Below are 20,563 nucleotides of genomic sequence, written 5' to 3' on the forward strand. Positions count from 1 at the left end.
CCCAGAAAACAAATAACCCAGTGAAGAAATGGGCAGAAAACATGAATAGACACTTCTCCAAAGAAGACATCTGGATGGCCAACAGGCACATGAAAAGATGCTCAACGTCGCTCCTCATCAGGGAAATACAAATCAAAACCACACTCAGATATCACCTCACGCCAGTCAGAGTGGCCAAAATGAACAAATCAGGAGACTATAGATGCTGGAGAGGATGTGGAGAAATGGGAACCCTCTTGCACTGTTGGTGGGAATACAAACTGGTACAGCCACTCTGGAAAGCAGTGTGGAGGTTCCTCAAAAAATTAAAAATAGACCTACCCTATGACCCAGCAATAGCACTGCTAGGAATTTATCCAAGGGATACAGGAGTACTGATGCATAGGGGCACTTGTACCCCAATGTTTATAGCAGCACTCTCAACAATAGCCAAATTATGGAAAGAGCCTAAATGTCCATCAACTGATGAATGGATAAAGAAATTGTGGTTTATATACACAATGGAGTACTACGTGGCAATGAGAAAGAACGAAATATGGCCCTTTGTAGCAACGTGGATGGAACTGGAAAGTGTGATGCTAAGTGAAATAAGCCATAAAGAGAAAGACAGATACCATATGGTTTCACTCTTATGTGGATCCTGAGAAACGTAACAGAAACCCATGGGGGAGGGGGAGGGAAAAAAAAAGAGGTTAGAGTGGGAGAGAGCCAAAGCATAAGAAACTCTTAAAAACTGAGAACAAACTGAGGGTTGATGGGGGGTGGGAGGGAAGGGAGGGTGGGGATGGGTATTGAGGAGGGCACCTTTTGGGATGAGCACTGGGTTTTGTATGGAAACCAATTTGACAATAAATTTCATATATTGAAAAAAAAATAAAAAAAATAAAAACGTAAAAATAAAAATTAGTAAAATGAGGATACAGACTCAGAAATTAAGCAACAGTTAAGGTCACAAAACTATTAATTGGTAATGCCTTGACTTGAACCCGTATCTATCAGACTCAGAAACATCTACCTATCAGGTTATTAATACTAAAGCAATATAGAATTTAACATCCCTGTGATGATTGAAAAGAGTATGGAAAAGGATAGAACATTTCTTCCTCTGAGAGAAGGAAGTAAAGGTGAATGATGATATAGGCAGGTCTGAAAGGGGGAAAAGATGAAGAAGTTCATGGTTGATGAATTCTATTAATGAAAAGAATGAGGAATCTAGAAATAAAATAATACAAATGAGAAAACTTGTCTTATTTTCATAGTACATCTTTAAAAAGAGTAACAACTCTGATCGCCTAACTAGCCCCTATTTATCTCAATTACTAAAGCCTCATTATAGTCCATATTTAGGCAAAAGTCTATAAAAATTATTTCCTTCCCATGTGTTTATTTTAAATCTATAGAAAGTCAAGAGAATAGTAAAAATCACAAACTTGTATATCCTTTATGTAGATTAACCGTTACCATTTTGCCTAAAAGTGTTCAATCTCCTTCTCTTCACAAGATTTTGAACAACTTGAAATCTACAGATATGACTTCTTTAAATAATGTAGCATACAGCTTCTAAGAATAAAAATATTTTCCTACACAACCACAACAGCACATGAAAAAAAATTAAAATTTCATTAATATCAATTAATATATAGTTCATATTCAGTTTCCCCAATTATTCTAAATAACATCTTCTTGAGAAAACATAGGTGAAAAGCTCCTTGACACCAGTCTTGGCAATGACTTTTTGGGTCTGACTCCAAAAGCAAAGGTAACAAAATCAAAATTAAACAAATGGGACTACATCAAACTAAAAAACTTCTGCACAGCAAAGGAAACCATTAACAGAATGAAAACACAACCTACCAAATGGGAGAAGATATTTGCAAATGATATATCCAATAAGGAGTTAATATCCAAAGTAGAGAAAGAACTTATACAACTCAATACCAGAAACACAAATAATCCAATTTAAAAAGGGCAGAAGACATGAATAGACATTTTTCCAAAGAAGCCACAAAGGTGGCCAACAGACACATGCAAAAATGCTCAGCATAAATCATCAGGGAAATGCAAATCAAAGCCACAATGAAGTATCACCTCATACCTGTCAGAATGCCTATTATCAAAAAGATAAGAAATAACAAGCGTTGGTGAGGATGTGGGAAAAACTAGGACCCTTATGAACTATTGGTGGGGATGTAAACTGGTGTAGTCACTATGAAAACCAATACGGAGTTTCTTCAAAAATTAGAACTACCAATGATACAGCAATACCAATGATACAGAGTACTATGTATTTATCTGAAGAAAATGAGAATATTAATTTGAAAAGATTTATATACCCTTATGTTAATTGCAGAATCATTTATAATAGCCAAGATTTGGCCACAATCTAACTGTCCATTGCTGGATGAAATGGACAAAGACTTGGTATACAGAGGTGGGTGGGGGGATGGGTGAAATAGGTGAAGGGGATTAAGAGTACACTTATTGTGATGAGCACTGAGTAATGTATAGAAACTGTTGAATTAGTATATTGCATACCTGAAACTAATAAAACACTGCTAATTATACTGGAATTAAAATTTAAAAAAAAAAAAGAAGATTTGGGGGGTGTCTGGGTGGCTTAGTGGGTTAAGCGTCTGACTTCAGCTCAGGTCATGATCTCACCGCTTGTGAGTTTGAGCCCCAAGTTGTGCTCTCTGCTGACAGCTCAGAGCCTGGAGCCTGCTTCAGATTCTCTCTCTCCCTCTCTCTCTGCCCCTCCCCTGTTCGTACTCTCTCAAAAATAAATAAACGTTAGAAATATTTTTAAAAAAAAGAAAAAGAAGATTTGGTATACATACACACACACATACAGACACAATGGGATACTACTCACCCATAAAAACATGAAATCTTGCCATTTGTGACAACATGGATGGAACTAGAGGGTATTATGCTACGTGAAATAAGTCAGACAAAGACAAACACCGTATGATTTCACTTATATGTGGAATCTAAAAGACAAAACAAATGAACAAACAAAACAAAACAAAACTCATAAATACAGAACACAGCATGGTGGTTGCTAGAGGGGAAAAGATGAAATGGGTGAAGAGGGTCAAGAGGTACAAACTTCAATTATAAAATAAATAAGTCATGGGGAGGTCATGTACAGCATGGTGACTATAGTCAGTAATACTATAGTGCATACTTGCAAGTTGCCAAGATAGTAAATACGAAGTTCTCATCACAAGAAAAGAATTTTTTTATAATTTTGTATGGTGACAGTTGGTAACTAGACATATTATGGTAATCATTTTGCAGTGTATATAAATGTCGAATCATAATGCTGTACATCTGAAACTAACATAGTGTTATAGATAAATTAGAACTCAATGAAAAATAAAAAGGAAGGCAGGCAGTAAGAAAGGAAGGCAGGCAGGCAAGGAAAGAAATAAAGAGGGAAAATGAAAAAAAGAAAAGGAAGGAAGGGAGGGAAAGGGAAGGGAAGGGAAGGGAAGGGAAGGGAAGGGAAGGGAAGGAAAGGAAAGGAAAGGAAAGGAAAGGAAAGGAAAGGAAAGGAAAGGAAAGGAAAGGAAAGGAAAGGAAAGGAAAGGAAAGGAAAGTCTTCTTGGTTTTGATCCAGTATCCAATCAAAGTTAACATAGTAGACTTGTTATGTTTCTTTTAAACTAAGACAATTCCCTTAGCTTGGTTTTGAGTTTTATTTCCCATGACTGACTTTTTGAAAAGTCCCAAGCCAATTATGTTTCACGATGTGCTACACATAGAGTGTCTGATTATTTTCTTGTGATTTTATTCAGTTAAACATTTTTGGTAAGAATATTACATCATCTTCCAAACTATCTCACTGGTAGAATGTCTGTTTCTTATGATTAGATTCAGATGAACCATTTTTGATAAGAATATTACATATGTGATACTGTGTATTTCTTATTGTGTCATATCAAGAGGCACATCATATCAAGTTATCCTGCTACTAGTGATATTAAATTTTATCAATTGACTAAAGTGGTACTTGTTTGTGGTATGTAAATTATACTTTAATAAAACTGATATTTTTTTAAAAAAAATAACTCAGTAACATGCAGTCTGTATTTGGTCCATTCCTTCTAGCATATTTTTTCTGCCAAGAAATGATTGACAGTTGAAATATTTATTAAATGAGGTAATGGGGCACCTGGGTGGCTCAGTCACTTAAGTGTGCAACTCTTGATTTTGGCTCAGGTCATGATCTCACAATTCATGAGATTGAGCCCCACATCAGGCTCTGTGCTGACAGTGCAGAGACTGCTTGGGATTCTCTCTCCTTCTCCCTCTCTCTGCCCCTCCCCTGCTCGCTCGCTTTCTTTCAAAACAAATAAATAAACTTATTTAAAAAATATTTTATTTTTTAATAAAATATTTTTAAAAATAAATGAGGCAAGGTATTCAATTTCAGGGTAAGCTTAATAGAAGTGCTCTGTTGAAATTTTCTTAATTGTGGTTCTCTAATTCTATAATTCCTTCTATAATTATTAGCTGACATGTTTTACAAAGACTTTTCCCTGTACCTCCCATTTCTCTCTAGAGTAGCAGAGATTTTCCCCCCTTAATGTATCATAGTAATCCACTTATTGATACTCTTTTTGATGTTCAAACCATCCTAATTTGGCCAATAGAAGCCCATTCAAGCACCATCTTGTGTTCTGATATAACCTCATTAGTTTTGAACAATCTCTTTTCTTGCATAAAAAGTTCCAAACTCACCCTGTACATTCCCTGCCTGAAACCTGAGATCAGATATTTCCCTAAGAAGCCTTGGTTATAACCTTTAATGGGAATGGTATTTTTTTTTAAGTAGGCTTGACGTACACCATAGAGCCCAACATGGGGCTTGAGCTCATGACCCTGAGTTCAAGACCTGAGCTGAGATCAAGAGTTTGATGTTTGACTGAGTCACCCAGGTTCCCCTAATGGAAATGGTGTTTAAAAACCAAGATTTAGGTGCTTGAGGTGCTGTTCATTGCTATTGGGGTTTGTCATTGCTTCTTCGACCTTTCTTTTTTTTTAAAGGGGGAGGAGCAGAGAGAGAGAGAGAGAGAGGGGGGGGGGGCAGGCTTTGCACTGTCAGCACAGACCCAATGCGGGGCTCAATCTCACAAACTATGAGATCATGACCTGAGCCAAAATCAAGAGTCAGACACTTAACCAACTGAGCCACCCAGGCATCCCTGCCTTTTCTATATACAGAAAAAGGGAACAGGAATTCATAATAATATTTGCAATTCAAATTTACAATACAGGGGTGCCTGGGTGGCTCAGTCGGTTAAGCATCCAGACTTTTGATTTTGGCTCAGGTCATGATCTCATGGTTTGTGGGATCAAGCCTCATGCCGAGCTCTGTGCTCTTAGCACAGAGCCTGCTTGGGATTCTCTCCCTCTCTCTCTGCCCCTCCCCCACCCACATGCACACATGTGTCTCTCTCAAAATAAACTTTAAAAAATTACAATACAAATATAAAAGGAAGAGAAAAATATCTTATATCTCTTTTATCTTTCAATGAAAATCTTGGTTTCCATTATCATTACTATCCTCATGCCTTTTCTTTATCCTACAATATACAGGATGACAATAATATTATATTAGAATATATATAAACACAATACAGCACATTATAATTGTGAAACTAACAATAGCCTCTTAAGAAAGTTTAAGATTTCTCTGCAGTTCTTTTTATCCTTAAGATTACATCCTAGTAAGAACGTACTGTCAAGAACACATGTTCAAAAATCTGAGCTGGATTATGTTATAAATTAGTTACACGGGTTTGTTTGGTTTCAATTTGTATGTATTCGATTTTAGCACTTGTCTTTCTTCCTATTCTTTTTGGCTTCTTATTTTTGAGTATTTAAACTTTTAGATAGGCCAAAAACCAAAACTATGTCAAAAGGTATACTTGGAGAAGTCCTGCTTCTTCCCTAGCTCCTCCACCTCATTCCTATACACCCCCTAATTTCATGAGTTTCTAGTTTATTCTTCACACACTTATTCTTTAGTGTTCCATTTTATAAAAACAAGCAATTAGACTTCTTGAGAGTTAATGTATACATTCCGTCAGTTAAGCAATACCCCTATAACCAAACTCTCACTTGAGTGTGGTCATGGTGCACAAAAGCTGACTTGCATCACGTTTTCTACTTGTAATAATGGATACCTTCATGTACAAATAAACTCCCACCTGAATTCTCATTAATCCACTGTAGAGAGTCCATATGAGCATTCAGAATTTTGCAGATCTGCTGGAGCTAAAAACACACACAAAAGTTTTAGATTATGATTATTCAGATATGGTAAGTAAAACAAACAAAAAATTGAAATTACGAAGTAACTTTTCATTTCTTTTGGTAAGAAATGGACTGAAGATATATAAAATATTAATGACTTTTTGCTCTTTCATATTTGTAATGTTCATTACATCTTCATATGACTTCAATCTAACAATTTTGTAACTGTCAAGAACAATGCCTATAATTCAATAAGACACTGACTACGACATGAAAATAAGTAAAAAACATTAACAGACATTTCACAAGACAAGAAATTCATATAAAACTTAAAATGTTACTTTTTTTCAAACAAATCAGCAGCTTTTTACTGAGGTACAATTGACAACATTTTATTAGTTTCAGGTGCATAACATAATGATTTGATATTTATATATACTGTGAAATGATCACTACAATAACTCTTGCTAACATCCATCACCATATGTGGTTAAACACATTTTTTCTTGTGATAATAACATTCAAGATATAATTGCTTAGCAATTTTCAAATATGCAACACAGCATTATTAACTATAGTTACCATGCTGTATACATTACATCCCCATAAACTTATTTTATACCTGGAAGTTTGTACCTTTTGACCATCTTCACCCATTTCACCCACTGCCTACTCCTTGCCTCTGGCAACCACCAATCTGTTCTCTGTATCTATGAGCTCATTTTTTTTGGTGCTGGTGTTTTTCAATTCTACACTTAAGTGAGATCATTCGGTATTTGTCTTTCCTGGTCTCACTTATGTCACTTAGAATAATGCCCTTGAGATCCATCATATTGTTTAAATAGCAAGATCTCCAAGTCAGCAATTTTTAATAAATGGTAATACTCAGTTGTCAAGTGTATGGAGAAAACAGGTACATTCCTATATAGCCCATAGTAATAAAAACTGACCCAACCCTTCAAAATGTAAATTTTTACAATATATATCAACAATCTTAAAATACTCATATCTTATTTTACTTCTAGGAACCTATCCAGAGGAAATAATCAAATCTACACATAACTGGTCATTACAGAACAATTTTATAATGGCAAAAATTTGGAAACAATATCTCTACCAATTTAAAAAAGCAATCCAATATATTATGGTAAAGTGACCTCTAATGAAATATTATAGAGTCATTAATATTTTCAAAGATTTCCAAAGTTTTCAAAGAATGCTTAAAATTTTGAGAAAACACCATGAAAGAATACTAAATACAAAACTCTATATATGTTTACTTCCAATGCTGTTTAAAACAAAAGGAGAATTTTTACCAGCACAGCAAAAAGACTTGGAAAAAACATACCAATGTATTCACAGGGTACTGGTGATATAGGTTATTTAATTTTCTTTATAGATTTCCACATTTTCCAACCCTAACACATTGAATAAGTATATGTATTAAGTTTGTAATGAGACACACTAGACATTTAAATTTTTAAAAATATTTTTGATGACTATTATAGTAAAGTCCAGGATATAATAGGAAGAAATGAAAATATTACACTTAAAAGAACAGTATGTAGTGAAAGTAGCAAATTTAGTGTGTTTTAACATAATAAATAGAAATACAACTTGTACTAGGAACAATGAATTTTTTAAATTTTTTAACATTTATTTATTATTGAGAGACAGAGAGAGACAGAGCATGAGCATGGCAGGGGCAGAGAGAGGAGGAGACACAGAATCAGAAGCAGGCTCCAGGCTCTGAGCTGTCAGCACAGAGCCTGACGCGGGGCTCGAACTCACAAACCAAGAGATCATGACCTGAGCCGACCAACTGAGCAACCCAGGCACCCCAATGAGATTTTTTTTAATGTTTGTTTATTTTTGAGAGAGTGCATGTGGGGGAGGGTGAGTGAGAGGGGGATGAAGGATCTGAAGCAGGCTCTGTGCCAACATCCGGGAGCCTAACGTGGGGCTTGAACTCACAAGTGGCAAGATCATGACCTGAGCCGAAGTCGGCTACTCAACCTACTGAGCCACCCGTGAAAAATGAGTTTTTGTAAGACAATGTGACTGAATACCATTTGCCGAAATATGGATTTACTTAATAAAAATTTCAGGTATTAGGTTTTCCCTCCCATCCCCAACCCCCCAAAAAGTAAAAACAAAGGTAAATCCCATCATTGTGAACATTGTTAAACATCGTTGCTATCTTTCTACCCTGGTGTATGGCCCACGGTAAAGGAGCTCTGTTGATCTAGTTATAATAAATTATCTGCAAGAATGTTGTTTAGCAAATGTGTTCTCTGCTTCTTGTCCAATGATTTATGCTATCTGAGAAAAGAGATGAATTGTTGCTGATCTCTTGCTTCTTTTGTCCTACTATCAAGCAGCAATTATCTTTAATTCACTCATCTTAAACATCTCAATCACCCTTGCCAGGAAAAACAAAAACAAAAGACTCACACCTTTTACTCCCTGCCACCAAAATAAAGTAAAACAAGGCTAAGTAAACAAAAAGGATAAGGATAAGATTACAGGCCCCTTTTACTTGCTCTGTTCAGAAACTTCTCATATTTTAATTTAACACAGAGAGACTAGACAGCAGGTCGGCCTCATGAGTAAATCTACATATATTTGTCTATGCATAAAAATTCTTTTATAAAATAATTTTGGATTTTATAATCATAATGGTGACCTAATAGGTCATAAAAAGAAAACTTATTTTCTGTCAACTCGCTATCATCTATGTGAACACAAGGAGACGGTAGCATGGATAATCCCAGTCTAATTTGTATTTGTCTTTGTTCAATTTTAGATTCACCCAAAGTAGAGAATGGCATAATTTTTATAGTTAGAGGGTACTTCAAGATCATTTGGTCCACCCTTGACATTTTGCAAAAGAAGGAGCTAAGATCCAGAGATTAAGTGACTTAAATAAAATTCTAATGCTTTCCTAAACTATGCCATGCTGTCTCTTTATAATTAAAAAAGTTAGTAATGTGTACATAGATAAAGAACTATCTGTATGATTGGACAAAGAGCTTACTAAAGAATAATCACAATATACTGCATATCCTTTGTCCTCACCTACCCAGATCCTGGTCCCACTCCGAATTATAATCAACAGATAGAAAGTACAATAGGAGTTCCCACAATGGAAGATTCCTCTTACCATTACTGCCATGGAGTGGGAGGGGGAAAAAGAACTTCATTTAGCTGCTACTACAATAGGGAAAGGTAGAGGAAATAAGCTCTTTAATTGGAGCACAGATAAAGGAAACAATCCTTTCTCATGGCCAAATTAATTCAAAACATCTCAATTCTCTAATTGGAGGCTCAGCTTTATTTTCCCATGCTAAAATACACTTACATTATAAGTGAAGTAGGATTCTATGAGGCAGACAGAAACGTAATGACCACATCAAACAAAATTTCTTTTTTTTTTTTTAATTTTTTTTTTTTGTAACGTTTATTTATTTTTGAGACAGAGAGAGACAGAGCATGAACGGGGGAGGGTCACAAAGAGAGGGAGACACAGAATCTGAAACAGGCTCCGGGCTCTGAGCTGTCCGCACAGAGCCCGAGGCGGGGCTCGAACTCACGGACCGCGAGATCGTGACCTGAGCCGAAGTCGGACGCTTAACCGACCAAGCCACCCAGGCGCCCCCACATCAAACAAAATTTCTATGGAAAAATATATTTTAAGACTCAAATGGCTGACTTATCAAACTTTTGAGATAGATCCCAGTTATAAATTAAGGATGGCCTGGATACACCTAATAAACTCAAACATATAAACTCACAATTATATGAACACACAGAAAAAGGAAGGAGGAGTTAGCCAATGAGTAAGTGGACAGAAAAAGTAAGTACAGGGACATATTTAGCTGTGTGAAGAGCAGGGAGAAAACCCTGAAAATTTAGGGAGGAAAGTCATTTTTTTTTTTACCCTCCTAGGAATAATCACACAAAAAAGTCATAACCTTTTCTGCTCATAAATATTTCCTGCCCCACTAACTACACCCCAAAGTTCAGATCAACAACGGCAGGTAAGGAGCACAAGAGGACAGGACAAGGTCACTAGCTAAAGGAACCCACAGAATGCTAATTTCATACTAAATCTTGCTTGTCTAAATAGACAAAGCAGTTAACGCACCCGGTCAGTGACGTCTGCAGGACTTCCAAATGTATTCAGGTTTTCAATAATGTCCTTGAGATCTTGGGCCATTCGCTTCAGCTGAGCATCTATATTTTCTGCTAATTTGTAACTGAAAAAGCAGGTAAAAAAAAGAGAGTATTACAAGAAATGCTTTCTCCGCTATGTCTTGTTACTGACATACAAAGATGATGCTGCCAGCTGGATTTGCACCAATCCCCCCACTTCTAAGTAGGTCTCAGTTATGACAAATTACACATTTTTATGTAGGCAGCATTCACAACCTTATTATTACCATAGTCTAAAAAGACTCCATAGGTGAGGCCTTGTATCCATCTTGCCATTTTTATAGTCACCTATTTACTCTCTGGACAATGTTCCAGGGAGCTCTGAAGCAAAGAAACTCTTTTTAACTCTTAAAATAAACTCCTAAGTCACTTAGATACATGGGAAGTTACTTGGTGTTTAGCAGTATTCAATAAGTGCTGAGAGGTCTTTAATGATTTTAAATACTAAATTCTCAAAGTAAAACCTTATATATATCCACCATTCAATAAAAGATGTTTTGAGAAATGAGATTAACAATAATTAAAGGCAGATAAACCTGTTACACATTCACAGCAAATATTAGTTGGCTAAATTCTCAAGAGTTCCACCCAAATTATTTACACACATACATACACACTTACCTAGTCAATAATATGCTTATGAATTAAAGTGGTAAGAGTTTTTCAATCTTAATGTCTATAAAGATTAAAGGATTCAATTAGATTTATTCATAGCTAACTATTGCCTTTCCATCCCAAAGTAGTTAAATAAAGGTAATTGGTTGCCTTGATTGTTGAAGATCTTACTAAAGATTCCATCACAATATAAAACTGACCACACAAAAACAACTGGAAAGGAACTAATATTTCAATTATTCCCTCAAATTACAATTAGGAACCCATGGCCAAAAATGTAACTCTATATGCTTCAAAAAATGGCAGAATGCATAGAAAGCAATGCAAAAAAAAAAAAAAAAAGATTCACAAAGGTGGAAAGACAAAGCGGGAAACAGAACTAAGGTCCATACAGATTAGCTATACTTACCATATTTAATGCGCCTACAAAAAGTTAATTTGCAAGCCTTTAGAAAATAAGCTCAGTCTTAACTCATGAATAAGCCATTACTAAAGGTAGTCTGATTTGGTCTCAGTCTGGTTTATGTAGCACATTCAGACAAGTTTTCCTAACAATACTTATTATTTGGCCTGATTACCAAATTTCAGTTGCGGAGAGATGAAGTTACAGTGGAAACACTGGTAATGTTAACAACAAAACTGAATCACACACAAATATATTTAGCCCAAGACACTGACAAAAATCATTCAATTTTTGAAAGCTATGCAGCCTGCACCCAGATTAACAAATTGCCTTTATAATAGCCAATGATTTATCACTGAAGCAATTGCATGAACATTAGGTTTACAAGAGTCAATATAAATAGGAAACCATAAATATCTCACAATACTATGACACCACACACATAAAACTGGTATTTCTAGTTTAAGAAAAAAATTGACAAATAGAAAAACTTTACTGTGGTCATGTATAAGCTTGAGATTAATAAGTGTACACAATGCTATAAAACAAAACTGCCAGAATGATTACTTCATTTTCAAGCATCGTGAAAAGATAAACAGAAAATAGTCAAATAAGTTGATAAATGGCAACTACAAGAACTTGTCCTTTCCTACCAATTTTTATTCCTTGTCTTTCAATTCTTTTTTTTTCAGTAGCTAAGTTTTTGCCCCATTGCTTGATCTTTATTCAGTTACTTACGTCTTCCCAGGCTCCGCATCTTCATGATGCAGATAAGCAGCCCCACTCTGGTCCTTCACAAACTCCTCTAAAGGGGTCAAGAGATCTTCTAGTTCCTTCTGCTGTGACAGGATAAAATCCAATTCTTGTTCCAGCCTGAAAAAATAAGTCAATGGAAGGGCTTATGAAAAGAATTGGGAGTGGCAAAATAAAGTTGAAAAACTAGAGCAAGGGGGAAAAAATGGACAAAGAAATCGATCTTTAATCTTTCAACCTAGAGAGTCTAAGGTTCTACCTTTTCTGATCCAGTTTCACTTTTTCCACTTCTCCATGCAAAGTAGTAATCTATAAATGAAAATAAGGATATGATAATGCAAATATTTGAATTTATATTTAATTTTAAAGCAATATTAATTTTCTTATGCACACTTCAAACATAGGCAATTTACTAAATCAGGGCACTCATTACATAACGAAAAGATTTGTAAGTTGATCATCAAATAGTAGAATAGAAAATTACCACAAAACACAGGTCTATACTCTTGTGTTCATCTGAAAATGTTTGTACAATACACGTAGAATAGTGAGACTATCTTCTTACCTTCTCACCATTCTCAATCAGTGTACGGTCCCAAGCATTGACCTGAGTGGCCTGGTGAAGAAAGTAGCTCTCTTGATCCTCTAAATCAAGGCTCCATTTGTTTATCAGACCCTCCAGCTGACCATATGTCATCACAGGAGTTACGATTGCACTAAAAAAGAGGGATGCAAAGGGATACAGGTGTGCTTTTTTAAAAGGGCCCATGCACCCCAATGTTTATAGCATCGCTATCGACAACAGCCAAAGTATGGAAAGAGCCCAAATGTCCATCGACAGATGAATGGATAAAAGATATATATATATAATATATATATATATATATTATATATATATATACACACACGTATATATATGTAATATATATGTATGTAATATATATATACGTATATATATACATACATATATATATACGCGTATATATATATATATATACATACACACACATACATATATACACACAATGGAATATTACTTGGCACTCAAAAAGAATGAAACCTTGCCATCTGCAACAGCGTGGGTGGAACTAGAAGGTATTATGCTAAACGAAATTAGAGAAAGACAAATATCATATGACTTCACTCATATGTGGAATTTAAGATACAAAATAGATGATCGTAAGGGAAAAGAAGCAAAAATGATATAAAAGCAGAGAGAGGGACAAAACATAAGAGACTTTTTTTAAATGTTTATTTACTTTTGAGAGAGAGAGAGAGAGAGAGACACAGAGGCGTGAATGGGGCAGGGGCAGAGAGAGGGAGACAGAGAATCTAAAGCAGGCTCCAGGCTCCAAGCTGTCAGCACAGAGCCTGACGTGGGGCTTGAACTCACAGACTGTGAGATCATGACCTGAGCTGAAGTCAGACGCTTAACCGACTGAGCCACCCAGGCGCCCCAAAACATAAGATTCTTAAATATAGAGAACAAACTGAGGGTTACTGGAGGGGTTGTGGGTTGGGGGGATGGGCTAAATGGGTAAGGGGCATTAAGGAAGACACTTGCTGAGATGAGCACTGGGTGTTATATATAGGGGAGGAATCACCGGATTCTACTCCTGAAATCACTATTGCCCTATATGCTAATTAACTGGGATGTAAATTAAAAGAGAAAAAAAGAGGAAAAAAAAGGGGAGCCCATTGTGGAAACAGGCTGAGAGGAAAAGGAGATTTCTTAGCAGAAGAACAAATTAAAGTCCTCAGGAAAATCTAAAAAAAAAAGAGGGATGCAGTATGATCATATGATCATACTTTTAACTGTATTTTTTGAGTGAATAACATAGGAGGACTTAGAGAAGAAAAGAGCACATGAGGAGTTTTTCAGACCTGCTCCCCAACAAAATCATCATAGCTGGTAAAGATTATTTTAAAAACAACCATTCAAAATCTTTGGAAATTATCCTAGAGGAATATGGCAAATTATAAAAGCTCTATTAAGAAATCTACTAAATCTCAGTAAGAACAGCTGAAGTCTGTGCCACACCTGCTTCCTTCCTTCCCCCTCAGCTCAGCATGATGCAAGCTCCCTTCTGGGTGCATGTGGCCAAAGAGACAGGACTCCCTCTTCCCACAGCTCTTAATCAAAACGATCCATTTCCGGTCTAAGTAGTATCCACAAAACAGAGTAGGGAGCTGATCTTCCATACTCCACTGGGCAGAACCGAACAGAACCATGATTCCCCTGCTGGGTGGTATCAAATAGGCTAAGCAGGTGGCTGAGTTTCCATCCCATGACTGGTGGAAGCAGGCAATGCCCTAATTCTTCTGCTGGGGCAGTGTCAGCAGGGCTAAGCAGAGAGGTAATCATCAATTCTCTGCTCGGCAGAGGCAGGTAGTGTTCTATTCCCTTCCTCTACCAGGGTCCTGTCAGCGAAGGCCAGTGACAAGCTGAATCTAAATACCCACCCAGCAGCAATCAAGACATGATGAAGACAGGGTTAGTTACCATTAGGTTCCCCCACTTGTCACTAGTGTCAGTGAGACCCAATGGGGGGCTAAACTCCATGCCCACCTGGCATCATCACTGAGAATGAACAAAGTAATGCTAGTCTGCACTCGGCCCCCCTGCTCCCCAGAGCCTGTGTCAGTGAGGCCCAGTAGGGAACTAAGCTTCCATACCAAGCCAGCATCAAGAGGCTGAATGAAATTGGAAGACACAGGATAGCTGATATCCTGCTTCCTCACTCCCTTTGTGTCAGTGACACCCAAAAGGAAGGTGAAATACTGTCTCCACCCTGCAGCACCTAAGTAGTTAGTCCCCCACTTCCTCTTATTTTGGGGACCCAGCGACCCATTGAGGCAATGAAGTGGTGGGACCCAGTGTCCCACCTTCTTGGGGAATGAGTCAGCAGGGCTGAGAGGGTAGCTGAACTTCCACACCACTCATGTGCATTGAGGCAGTATGAGTCAGCACCCCACTTTCACTGGGGTAGTGTGGGCAGGGTCTAGCAGGAAGCTGAAGATACAAATACACCCAACCCCTGCATTACACCCCAACAAAAGGATTCCCTGATTGAAAAAAATTAAAATAGGACCTGGACTCTCCTAACATGATAGACATAATGTCCAGGATGCAACTGAAAATGGTCTGTCCTACCAAGAACCAGGAAAAATCACAACTCAAGAGAGAAGACAGTCCACAGGCACCGACAGCGAGAGGTGTCAGATGTTGGCATTCTCTGAAAAGAATTGTAAAGCAACCATCGAAAAATGCTCCAAACAAGCAATTATGAATTCTCTAGAAACAAAAGAAAAAGAGAAAATCTCAGCAAGGAAACTGAAGTTATAAAAAAGCAATTGAATGGAAATTATAGAATTGTAAACTAAAATAAAGGAAATAAAAAGCTCACGTGAAGGGTTTAATAGTAGAGTGAAGACGACCAAGGATAGAATCAGCAAACTTGAGAGTAGATCAATAGAATTTTCAGAACAGCAAAGAGAAAAGAGACACAAAAATTAAAAAAAAAATCTAAAGAACCCAAAGGACAACAATTAAAGTGGTAACATTTGTATCATTGGAGTATGATAGATTAGAGAGGAAAAGACAGTATGGGACTGAAAAAGTATTCTGTAAAATAAAGGTGAAAACTTCCCAAATTTGGCAAATGATATAAATCTACAGATTCAAGATGCTGAGCAAACCCCAAAGTGAGTAATTCAAAGAAATGTGCACTAAGACACCTAATACTTAAATTTCTGAAAACTAAAGATAAAGAAAGAAAAAAATCTTGAAGGTAGCCAGAGAGAAATAACACATTACTTAAAAGGTAATACCAATTCAAATGACAGCAGATTTCTCATCTTAAACCATGGAAGCTAAATGGAAGTGTCACAACATTTTTCAAGTACAGAAAGAAAAAAAAAAAACTGTTGACCACAACTTCTCTATCTGGTGAAAATGTCCTTCAGAAATGAAAGGAAAATAAAGATATTCCCTTGCAAGTTTTTTTGTCGCTGGCAAACCTACTCTTGAAAATTGGCTAAACTGGGGGCACCTGGGTGGTTCAGTCAGTTGAGCATCCAACTTCAGCTCAGGTCATGATCTCACGGTTTGTGAGTTCGAGCCCCACATCAGCTCTATGCTGACAGTGCAGAGCCTGCTTGGGATTCTCTCCCTCTCCTCTCTCTCTCTGCTCCTCCCCCACTCATACTTTCTCTCTCTCTCAAAAATAAATAAATAAATAAATAAATAAATAAATAAATAAATAAATAAAAAACAAAGAAAAAAGAAAACTGGCTAAACACAAACAAACAAACAAAAGAAACGAAAACAGAAGGCAGCTTTGGAACTTCATAAAGGAAAAAATGTCATAATCAACAAAAAGGGTAAATATAAGACTATCCTACTTCTCATGAATTTTAAAAATCATATTTGATGGCTGAAGTAAAAAGTATAACACCACATAATGTGGTGTTCAGTGTACATGGGGGAAAAACTTGAGACAAACTTAAAAGATAAGAGTAAAGGGAGCTACATGGAATTACCAAAGTGGTAAAATGTCAACATGACTAGACCATTATAAGTTACATATGTATACTGTAACACTTAGAGCAACTACTAAGAAAATTAGACAAAGCAATACACTCAGAAACACTATAAAAATAGAACAAGGGGCGCCTGGGTGGCTCAGTCTGTTAAGCGTCTGACTTCGGCTCAGGTCATGATCTCATGGTTCGTGAGTTCAAGCCCTACTTCAGGCTCTGTGCTGACAGCTCAGAGCCTGGAGCTTGCTTTGGATTCTGTGTCTCCTTCTCTCTCTACCCCTCCCATGTTCATGCTCTGTCTCTCTCTCTTTCTCTCAAAAATAAATAAACATTAAAAAAAAGAGCAAAATAGAACCCTAAAAAAGGTCTTAATATCCCACAGGGAAATTACAAAACAAAGAAAAACAAAAACAGAAGTAGCAAACAAAAGACAAATAATAAAATGGCAAACTTAAGCCCAAACATACCGATAATTAGCTTAAATGTAGATGTGCTAAATATACCAACAAAAAGGCAGAAATTGGCAGAGTGGATAAAAATTATGACCCATCAATGTGCTATCCACAAGAAACTCACTTCAAATATAAAGACACAAATAGGCTGAAAGTAAAACGATGGAAAAAGATGTACATGCAAGATTAATTTTAATGGCTATATTAATAACAGATGAAGTCAATTTAGAACAAAGAAAATGACCAAAGAGGGACGTCGCATAATGATAAAGGAACCAAAGCACCAGGGAAGGCCAACAATCCTAAATGTGTAAGGCAACCAACAGCAGAACCTCAAAATACACAAAAGCAAAATTGATAGAGCTAAAGGGAGAAACAGACAAACCCACAATTCCTGTTGAGGACTTTAAAAAGCCACTCTCCACGACTGAAAGGAGCTTTAGAGAGGAAAGCTGCAAGGATACAGATCTGAAAATACAACAAAGCAGGATCTAATCATCATACATAAAACACTCCTCCCAATAGCAGAGAACACAATTTCCAGGTGCCCATGGAACATTTCACCAAAAAAGACTAGATCTTCAGGGTGCGTGGGTGGCTCAGTTGGTTAAGCATCCAACTCTTGGTTTCAGCTCAGGTCATGATCTCATGGTTCATGAGTTCAAGCCTCACCTCAGGATCCTTGTTGACAATGTGGAGCCTGCTTGGGATTCTCTCTCCCCATCTCTCTCTCTGCCCCTCTCCCCACTTGCGTGCACGCATGCATATGCTCTGGCTCTCTCTCTTCCTCTCTTTCTCAAAATAAACATTAAAAAAAGAAAGACTGTATCTTCATCATAAAACAAACCTGAACAAATATAAAAGGACTGAAGTCATACAGAGCATGCTCTCCAACTATAATGGAATCAAAACTAGAAATTGATATAGAAAGAAAATAAAATCTCCAAGCACTTGGAAATTAAACAACATACTTCTAAATAATCTATGGGCCAAAGAGTAATTCACAAAGGTAATCTGAAAAGTAGACAGAATTGAATGAAAATAAAAATAAAACATAATAGAGTATGTGGTACACAGCTAATGCAATGGTGAGGATATTTAGAGCATTTAATGCTTACATTAGGAAAAAAGAAAGGTCTCAAATCAATAATTTATGTTCATTACTCAAGAAACCAGAAAAAGGGCAATATGAACTCACCACAGAGAGAAAGAAATAATAAATAGTAGATATCACTGAAATTGACAATGAAAACAATAGAGAATAATCAATCAATAAAACAAAAGCTATTTTTTTAATTAAAAAATTTGTTTAATATTTTTATTTATTTCTGAGAGAGGGAGCGAGCTCGAGTGGGAGAGGGGCAGAGAGACAGGGAGACACAGAATCTGAAGCACAGAGCCTGACACGGGGCTTGAACTCGTGAACCGTGAGATCCTAACCTGAGCCAAAGTTGGATGCTTAACTGACTGAGCCACCCATGTGCCCCCAAAGCTACTTCTTTGGAAAAAGATGAATAAAATTGATAAAAGAAAGGTATAGGTCACCAACATAAGAATTGAAAAAGCTATTAAAAGCACAAGAAGGAAATACTACAAACTTCATACTCATAAATTTGACAACTTAGAAAAACAGACCAAATGAAAACCACACACTACTAAAACTCATGAAAGATGAACAGATAACCTGAGTAGTCCTAAAACCAGCAAAGAAATTAATTTGTAATTTAAAAGCTCCTGCAAAAGAAATATACAGGCCCAGAGGTTTCACTAAAGAATTCTGCCGAACATTCAATAAACACAATCTGTTACACAATTTTACACAATTCCTTCTATAAAAAAGTTACTTCTCAGATCATTTTATGTGGCTAGCATAATCCACATATCAAAACCAAAAACAAAATAAAAATGAAAGAAAACAAAACTACAGACCAGTATCTCTCAAGAACTTAATAGAAAAGTCGTCAAGCAAAATACTAGCAAACTAATCCAGAAAAGTATAAAACAATTATACACCATGACCAAGTGGGATTTATCCTACATTTGTGAAGCTGGTTCAACATTTGAAAATCAATCAATGTGGGGCGCCTAGGTGGTTCAGTGGGTTGAGCATCTGACTTCAGCTTAAGTAATATGAGTTTGAGCCCCGCATAGGGTACTGTGCTGACAGCTCAGAGCCTGGAGCCTGCTTCTGATTCTGTCTCCCTAGCTCTCTGCTCTGTCTCTCTCTCTCAAAATAAATAAACATTAAAAAAAATTGAAAATCAATCAATGTCATTCACCATATCATTATGCTAAAGAAGAAAAATCCTAAAATATTGTACCAATTGAGGCAGAGAAAACATTTGACACAAATATGTCCAACTGATTTTTGACAAAGATGTGAAAGCAATTCAGTGGAGGAAGCTGAAGACTCCCTTTCAACAAATGCTGTTGGAAAAATCGGACATCCACAGACAAAAAAAGAAAATGAACCTTACTCTAAACCTCACACTTTACAGAAAAATTAACACAAAATGGATCCTGATTTAAATGTAAAATGTAAAACTGTAAAACTTTTAGAAAAAACTGAGAATCTTTGGGATCTAAGGTTAGGCAAAGAGTTCTTAAACTTGATATTAAAACACGGTCCATTAAAGAAAAAACTAGACCTCATCAATAAAAGTTTTTATTCAGCAAAACTCCCAGTTAAAGAGATGAAAAGGCAAGTTACAGAGTTAGAGAAAATATTTATAAACTACATATCTGAAAAAAAACTGAATCTAGAATTTAAAAAACTCTCAATACTTGAAAATAAAAAAAGAAATTCAAGTAGAAAATGGACAAGACATGACATGAACAGACACATCATCAAAGACAGACATGCTGATGGCAGAGAAACACATGAAAAGATGTTCAACATCACCAGTCATCAGGGAAATGCAAATTAAAACTGCAACGAGATATTATTTCACATCTATTAGAAGGGTTAAAATAAAAAAATAGTGACAACATCAGATCCTGGTGATAATGCAGACAAGCTGGGTCCCTTACACATTGTTGTTCGGTGTGTAAGATGGCACAGCCACTCGGGAAAAGAACTTGGCAATATATTAAAAAAAATAAATAAACACACAACAACCACACCACTCAGTAACTGCACTCTGGGCATTGATCCCAGAGAAATGAGACTTACACTCACAAGAAAAAACCTGTACACAAATGTTCCTCACAGATTTATTTATAACTGCCAGAAACTGGAAACAACCTAGGTGTCCATCAACAAGTGAATAGTTCAATTATAGTTCATCCACAATACCATGGACTACTTCTCAGAAATCAA

General features: G+C 36.4%; 1 protein-coding gene across 3 annotated transcripts in view; it reads right to left on the reverse strand.

Annotated features, from left to right (window-relative positions):
• NUP62CL (nucleoporin 62 C-terminal like) overlaps positions 1-20,563 on the reverse strand; it is an 84,772-nt gene that overhangs the window by 19,582 nt on the left and 44,627 nt on the right. For 2 of the 3 annotated variants that reach the window (XM_058713027.1, XM_058713026.1), the window contains 5 exons: positions 12,816-12,966; positions 12,510-12,559; positions 12,236-12,370; positions 10,412-10,523; positions 6,219-6,285 (listed from right to left, as the gene is read on the reverse strand). In XM_058713027.1, coding sequence (XP_058569010.1) covers positions 6,219-6,285; positions 10,412-10,523; positions 12,236-12,370; positions 12,510-12,559; positions 12,816-12,966 — 515 coding nt within the window. Of the gene's footprint in view, positions 1-2,872; positions 2,991-6,218; positions 6,286-10,411; positions 10,524-12,235; positions 12,371-12,509; positions 12,560-12,815; positions 12,967-20,563 lie in introns of all 3 variants that reach the window. The other variant, XR_009257006.1, reaches the window with a different exon arrangement.

This window comes from Neofelis nebulosa, chromosome X (assembly GCF_028018385.1).
Source record: "Neofelis nebulosa isolate mNeoNeb1 chromosome X, mNeoNeb1.pri, whole genome shotgun sequence".
NCBI lineage: Eukaryota > Metazoa > Chordata > Mammalia > Carnivora > Felidae > Neofelis > Neofelis nebulosa.